Raw genomic sequence first — 7,861 nt, 5'->3', positions numbered from 1 at the left:
CTTGTGTCGCTAAAGTTTCGTCCGAACGAAGTTACGGAAAATCAATTAACAAACGGAGACGGAACAATATACTGAAAACAATAGCGTCGTTTCTCCAAAGCGAGTGTTACTGGCGACACTAGTCATTTCATCAGCAAAAAATCTCCAGAAAAACTTTTGTGCAAGTTTCTTCCTTCTCGCACATTTTTATTCTTTTTATGTTTTTATTATAACTTTTGGTTAAGATATCATTTAGCTTTAGATAGACTATTAGTTCACGGCTGCTTGTAATAACACTTTAAATATGAATTTGGACTCGTTGCCGGAAGCTTCCAGCAGTTTACATTGAAAAGGATTTTAAAGATACGTTTTTTGTTTTGTTTCTAAAAGTCGTGGAATGGTGAACATACTTATTACCTTATACAATTTTTGAATGTCATACCGTGAGAAATTTTCCACGTGGTTTAATTATAATTATAGCCAACAGGATCTTTTCATGATATCAAGCAGTATCTTTAACGACCTTACCATGAAACTAAAAAGATAAAAAAAAAAGATTCTAGCCTACTCATATATAACAGGAAAATATGTATCTGTACAAAGTTATCTTATTCTACGTGTAGTAGGTTTCTTGCGGTTCTTTTCATTGTCTAAAAATGCAGGTGGTTAAGCTTCAAATTGTTTTACTACTAGCTATTTTCAACGACTATACAGGTACGAATTACATGTTATTTTGATTGAAAATTGAAAGCAATTATAAGATTTGTTTATTTTCATTATACAACATGTTTCCTAGTACACATTAATGCCATCATATAAATGAGAGATAAAACTAGGTTTCTAGTTTTCATTATCGTTATTAAATCTCATAAATAATTATATAATTTGCGTACTGAATATATATATGTATAAATATACATGCTTAATGATGACAACCAAATTTAAAAATTCCCGAGAAAAAGACTGAATATATGATATTAATAAACATTTATATTAGGCTATCAATTATAACGCGAAGCTATAGTCGCTGTTTGTTTAACTGTTAGTAGATGTATGTATTAGAACTAGAAATAAGAATTAAATTACGTATATATTTCTCTTTATTAGGTCTTAAAATACAAATTTTCATAATAAAATGTTTTAGGCATGTATACTACACCTCTTTAGGGTCTTTGGATTATTGGAGTAACCATATTTGGTATAATTTGAAAATGAATCGAACAATGGGAGTCATGAGTCCTCATAATTTTAATTGGTTACTTGATTTGCAGTTAAATTTCAAGCAAGCTATGTTGAATATTTTACATTCTGTTCTTTTCCACTATATTAACGTTTTTAGGAAATTAATAAACTAAAATGTCATTATATTTAGATGTTTGAACGTTTTACTTCATAACAGGACTAGGGTGCTCTACTAGTTAAGGTGTCCGGACTGTGAATCCAAAAATCCATGGTTCGCATTCCATTGTCACTAAAACGAGCGCGCACTTTAGGTTCGTTAATTGTGCTATAAGATTGACGGTCAGAGCCTAATATTCGATTAGAGTAACCTAAGAGTCGGCGGTGGATGCCGTTAGCCTATCAACTCAAAACTGGAGATGGGTATGCGCAGAAAGCGAAAATTCTAGATTATTTATTCTGCTTATTAGAGTGTAGCGAGGAAAACATCTCATGTGGGGTTAACCAACCGCAAGTACTAAAAGGACCTGAAGGTATCATCACAAGTCCAGGGTATGACGGATTTACCCGTTATCCATTCAACCTCACTTGCTCTTGGACTATCTTAGCTCCACCTACAAAGGTAAACTTAATGTTTTTATATCGAAATTCTTGTTAAAAGTGGTTTAAAACAAACGATTTTTATGACATTAAAAATGATAAACGAAATTATTAGAATAATGCAATCAGAATATTAATGTTAATAAAAACGTGGACATAATCAATGGTTAGTCTGCAATTTATAATAAACGTAATTGAAGTTTAAAAATCGTCGTAAACTTTTATTTAATATGTGAAAAACTCCATTTAATGTATTTGTCTATAATTATAATTTTTAGCTCATCCAGTTGACGTTCGAAGAGTTCCTGGTAGAATTCTCTATACAATGTTTTTTCGACGCTTTGACGATTTTTGATGGGAATTCCAAGGAGTCACCTTTCATTGGTCGATTTTGTGGCTTTTCTTTGCCTCGTCCACTAAAATCCTCTGGTTCTGCGCTTCATATTACCTTTCACAGTAATAATATCCGCAGTTTCCCAGGGTTTAAACTTTCATTTCAAGAAATTAACGCTCCAGGTATGTTCTTTTATTCTGATTTAAATACAAGAGTTAAACGATAAGATTATATGAAGTATCCTCATTTTATTTTTACTGTTAAAGCTTTTAGTGACTATTAATATAAGACATGCTTATGTAATCTTTCAATTATACCTTAAGCAAATATCCCTGAACCAAAAACCATTTACTAGATTAAAAAACAAACAAAAACGAATTAGAACGTATATTTATAAAATAAAGCTAATCAGAGGGTTATTAAAAAAGGCAATCCGCACTTTTAAAAACGTGAGCACGATATACGATCAAATGTCGCTCAAGTCCCACTATTCGGTCAGATAAGGTTCTAAGAGTTGGTGGTGAGTAATATTAATTAACTACCTTAATCTTGTAGTGTATCAGTTCAAAATTAGGGATGGCTATGCGTATATAACTCTTCAGTAGTTTTGTGCGAATTATAAAATACAATCAAACAAAATATATTCATCATTGTAATGCATTTGAGTTCCACAATACCCTTTCTCATACATTTGTTGAATTTTTTATCTGGAACAGTGGTTCTCAACCTTTTCCTGACTCAGGATTCATTTGTAAACACTGATGATCAGTCAAAAACCAGTGACAATAGCTTTAGCGCTAAAAACACACAAAAAACATCTCACTCACTAAGTAGATAAATATAAGTACTTGCACGATCTTGTAAATAAATTATGCTTATACAGCTATAGCGCAGCTGTTTATGGTGTTTAACGTTTTGGATGTTTGTGGATTTTATGTGAACAGCCATGCAAAATTGCTTCCAGATTCAATATCATAGCACCTATTTTTTTACAAGTTGTTTGGGGGGCATGCCCCAGACCCCCCGTAGCATTAGCTTGTTGATTATGCTTCACATCTTATGTGTTGGCTTTTGATCTCACCAATTAGACTCCCCCTCCCTTCAAACATTCTACGTACGGGCCTGAAATGCTCGTCTATTTTCACTGTTTGTTTTCCACTCTTTCACTTATTCTGACGATCAACGGATTGATAAAAGCTGATCTCGACCTTAACAGTCAACATGAGTAATTTTTCTTTCGATTCCAACAGTGACCTGCGATGCTCACGAGCTAACGTGTCGAAATGGCTATTGCGTGTCACATGACCACATTTGTGACACTAAAGATGACTGCGGTGACGGAAGTGACGAAGAATCATGCGGTATGTTAAAGTGTTTATATACTTATACAAAAGTATCAGAAAAGTACCGAATTATGATGTATAATTTGTCATTTTTTACTCTTGAGGTAAAATTATTTAAAGTCAGATAATATTGGGTTTTGGTAAGGACTGTCAATCTGTACATATGGATTGAATAATTCTTGTTAATTCCAGGCGTAGAATGTTCTAACAATTCATATAGTACTCGTATCGTGTCAGAACTATCTATTGTGCTATTGTCTTACAACGTCGTAGATATTACAGTTTGTAGATGTGACATTTGAATACAACATTTAGTTAGATTATCACTGCATTTTTAATCATGAGCAGATTTCAGTTTTTATATCAACATTTGAACATATTTGTTTTTGTCCAAGGATATCCTCTGCAACGTCCACAAAAGTGCGGGAGACCCGAGATATCGCCTATCCTCGGAAACGATCGAATTATTGGAGGCAAACCAGCTGTTCCAGGAAGTTGGCCTTGGCAGGGTGCTCTTAGGTTGCCACATGAAGAGCCATATGGTCACACATGTGGGGCAGTTCTAATTAATGAACAATGGGCTCTCACAGCCGCCCACTGTTTTAAAAGGTAGGAAATATTTATCAGACTTAAATATCAATCTGTAAAGCTTTTGCGCTATTTTTTATTGTCAATATATAACATAATACACCTAGATCGCTTGTTACTATTCAGTTTACTTAATTATTATTTTTCCAAAGCCCCCAGTGGCTCAGCGGTAAGTTTGCTGACTTATATAGCTTCAAAAACAAATAAAAAAACGTTCTCTATACACATACAGGATGATGGTGCAAAAGTTTTCCATCGCCATTATTGTTTTTTTTTATACCTGCCGTTACACTTACCTGTTTGAACTATGCATCGTTGATATGGCAACATAATGTCATAATAGGATCACTGTAATATGTTTTTACGTAACTTATGACAACTAATGTAACAACAACAAAAAAGAGTTAGGCTCAGACTTGACTTAAAAAAAAGTGGAGTCGAGAATTCGAAATACAGCGGTGCGCAATTTTTGTGTCATCCTGTACATAAGATCTTTAAGTTATGGTAGCCCCAGGGCCTTATTTAGGGGGGGGGGGCAATTGGGCCATGGCCCAAGGACCCGCAGGTTTAATAAAAATATATTTCATAAGAACAATAATATATAAAAATAAGAATTTTTTATTTATTTAGAATGAAACAGGAAAGTTTAACATAAACCGCCATTTGCATTGATGCTGACAAACCAATAATACATAGACCCAGCAACAAAAGATAGTGCGCCAACACAATACGTAGATAAAATATGATTTTTATTAATAGTTAAAATATGTGAAACATGTGATTTTTATGTAAAAAATGATTATAATTACATTTTGACAGATTTTAGAATTATTTTATTTTTTTACTGCCGCCTCACAATCCCATCTGGCCCAGGACCCCACATACACTAAATGCGCCTCTGGGTAAGCCCTAATAAGTATAAACATACAAATGTATATATGCATATCATGGAAACCCTTACCAAATATTTTCGATTAATATTTATAAGTTCGGAATTTAATGTTTGTTCCAGACGATTGAACAACACACTTTGGACGGTACATTTTGGTAAACATAGAGAACTGGAAAAGGATGACACAGAACAACAGCGTTACATTGACAAAATGTTTATCCATCCTGATTACTTACCTATGGTCTCTGATAACCCTGTAAGTTTTTTCTTCAAATAATGTCGTATTGGAAAGGCATTTTCAATAATAAAAATATATGACCACATAAATAATAGATTTGTTAATTTTAGTTTCGGATATGAATTTTCCAAATACGTTTTGAGTTTTTGTATATTTCTCCAATAATTTATTGTTATGTTTCTTTAATATAATATGAATTTTATTTCGAGTGTTTTTATAACTGGTTCTTAGACCTTTAATTACCAACATGGTTTTATTTGAAGTTAAGTACAAAGCTACGCAAAGGACTATCTGTGCGCTGTCTACCATGGGTATCGAAACCCGGTTTCTAGCGTTGTACGTCCGCAGACATACCACTGTGCCACTAAGGAGCCCTAACATGGCTACAGTATATAATTATACAGTCACATTTGATGTTCTTACACTGCATAAGTATACCATTTCAGTACTCAAACATATTCTACAATCTATTGCAGTCACCTGATGTATCAATAATAAGTTTCCGGATTTACAACGCTAGAATCTGGGGCTGAAATTCCACAAGGTGGGCATAGCGCAGTAGCCTATTGTGTAGATTTGCGAACTGTTACGAGATTTAAAAATTACCTTAAACTTAGAGTTTTCTGCATTGCTTGTTAGTAAAATGTTACACAATAAGCTATTTGCACTATCCACTGTGGTGAATCGAACCCCGAATTTTAGCATTGTAAGTTCGGAAACTTAGCGCATATCCAAGAAGGGATGTATTCCGGGAAGTTAACACCTCTAACCTTTGTGGTTAGAAGCTGTATATTATTTTTATTATCTGAGAGTCGAACAAGAGAGTTCTTTATGCTTTATACAAAAACAATTTATAGCTTCAATTTTCGTATCTTTTTATAATAAAAAAAGAGATAACTTGTTTTCCTTATTAATAATCTGTGCACTAAATAAATAAGTTAATAGTATATGATTTCAAGATATATATACCTATATATAAAGAGTACCTAAAATCACACTCATGAAAATATTAATTTTGTAAGAAATTAAATGCAAATTTTAAAAAAAGAAGATTGTTTGTTTTTGAATTTCGTGCAAAGTTACACGAGGGCTATCTGCGCTAGCCGTCCTTAATTTAGCAGTGTAAGACTAGTGGGAAGGCAGCTAGTCATCACCACCCACCGCCAACTCTTTTACCAATGAATGGTGGATTGACCGTCACATTATAACCGCCCCCACGGCTGAAAGGGTGAGCATGTTTGGTGTGACAGGGAATCGAACCCGCAGATTGCGAGTCGAGTGCCCTAACCACAAAGCTGTTTTTTGTTTTGTTGTTAAACAGGAAACAGTAATTTATACTGCTAAAATATATAGCATTTTTCCAGCTTAGGAAATTATTATGATGATGTGTCAATGTAAAAAAAAAAAAAATAAATAAATAAAACAAATTATCCTAATACTTTACTAATTTTACCTTTTTTCATCGATATTATTAGTGAATTTCAGTTTGTTTGTGTTTTTTTTTGTAAAGAAATATCAAAGTATGTTTTATTTTACTAGTTTGTATAATTCCCGAGTAGGATCATGCAAATCGTAAAGAAAATGACATCGCCCTTATCAAGTTAAATGCCAAAGTCACAATCTCAGATTACATCCAGCCCGTATGCTTACCTCGAAGAAGTCTGAGAATGAAACCTGGTACTTTCTGTCACGTCACTGGGTGGGGTGAAACACGTGGTAAGTTATTGCATATTCATTGGCTTGTGTAAATTTACCTAGCTATAGAGATTGCTTTGCTTCCTACAAAGCACTGTACTAAAACATGACAACCCATGTTTATTGCATTCGGTAGATTTGGGGAGCCCACAATTTTCTTAACTGATATAAATAATTGAACATTTCATTTATAATTTTAAAAATGAGAGACTAGATGCAAACTCGTGTAATATGGAAATTAATCCCACAATACACTTCGCTTCAAATATTAAATGAGAAATTAAGTGATGGGTGCATAACGATACTGTTCCTATTTCATTCTGACTTCGTGAAAATTAAAATTCCATATTTTATTCTTTGTTGTTTTATTTAGCTTCTTTGTTTTAGAGCAAGGTCCCACCGAGCTACCTGTTATGTTCATCGCGAGGAATCGAACCGCGGATTTTAGCATTGTAAATTCGTAAACTTATCACTGTCTCACTGGGGTACTGTTTTATTTGGTCTACTGGCTAGCCGAATAATTTTTTTACCAACCTTTTTTCAATTAAAACAAGGTGTAGGGAGACTTTCCACCTACATCTGTAACGTTCTGCTTGCTACTAGTGGAGTACAGCCAGTCACAAAAACAAGCAACTTTAATTATGACAAATACGCAGAAATAGCTGCAGTTTTAATATTTTTAGAATATTAAACTTGCAACGATTTCTACATATTCCTATAGATATCAAAGATTAGGAACTAAACGGATCGGATTTCTCTTTTTAAGAGTATCTTTGTTAGTGAAGTTATTTTTTATAAGTTTATTTGAACATTATCAGAACTAATTGTTTCTGTAAAAATAAAATGCATGTTGAGGATATTATGTAAAATGTAAAATTTGTCACCTAAATAAAATTTAATACATACTAGTAAATTACACAGGCCTGAGAATTTAAACTTCATAACAGCTGTTTTTGTTGTTTTTAATAACGGATTTTCTATAATTCAGCTACGCAGATTTAGAAAATAATATT

The 7,861-nt window shown here is 33.2% G+C and overlaps 1 protein-coding gene across 1 annotated transcript in view; it reads left to right on the top strand.

Annotated features, from left to right (window-relative positions):
- The first annotated feature begins 579 nt into the window (after window positions 1–579).
- LOC106460976 (serine protease 30-like) overlaps window positions 580–7,861 on the top strand; it is a 10,780-nt gene continuing 3,498 nt past the window's right edge. The window contains exons 1-7 of the mRNA XM_022387766.1: window positions 580–693; window positions 1,629–1,780; window positions 2,037–2,274; window positions 3,343–3,453; window positions 3,831–4,044; window positions 5,036–5,171; window positions 6,713–6,869. Coding sequence (XP_022243474.1) covers window positions 636–693; window positions 1,629–1,780; window positions 2,037–2,274; window positions 3,343–3,453; window positions 3,831–4,044; window positions 5,036–5,171; window positions 6,713–6,869 — 1,066 coding nt within the window. The 5' untranslated portion in view covers window positions 580–635. The remainder of the gene's footprint in view (window positions 694–1,628; window positions 1,781–2,036; window positions 2,275–3,342; window positions 3,454–3,830; window positions 4,045–5,035; window positions 5,172–6,712; window positions 6,870–7,861) is intronic.

This window comes from Limulus polyphemus, unplaced genomic scaffold (genome assembly GCF_000517525.1).
Source record: "Limulus polyphemus unplaced genomic scaffold, Limulus_polyphemus-2.1.2 Scaffold873, whole genome shotgun sequence".
NCBI classification, from domain to species: Eukaryota; Metazoa; Arthropoda; class Merostomata; order Xiphosura; family Limulidae; genus Limulus; species Limulus polyphemus.
This window is presented reverse-complemented; position numbering and strand designations above follow the sequence as displayed.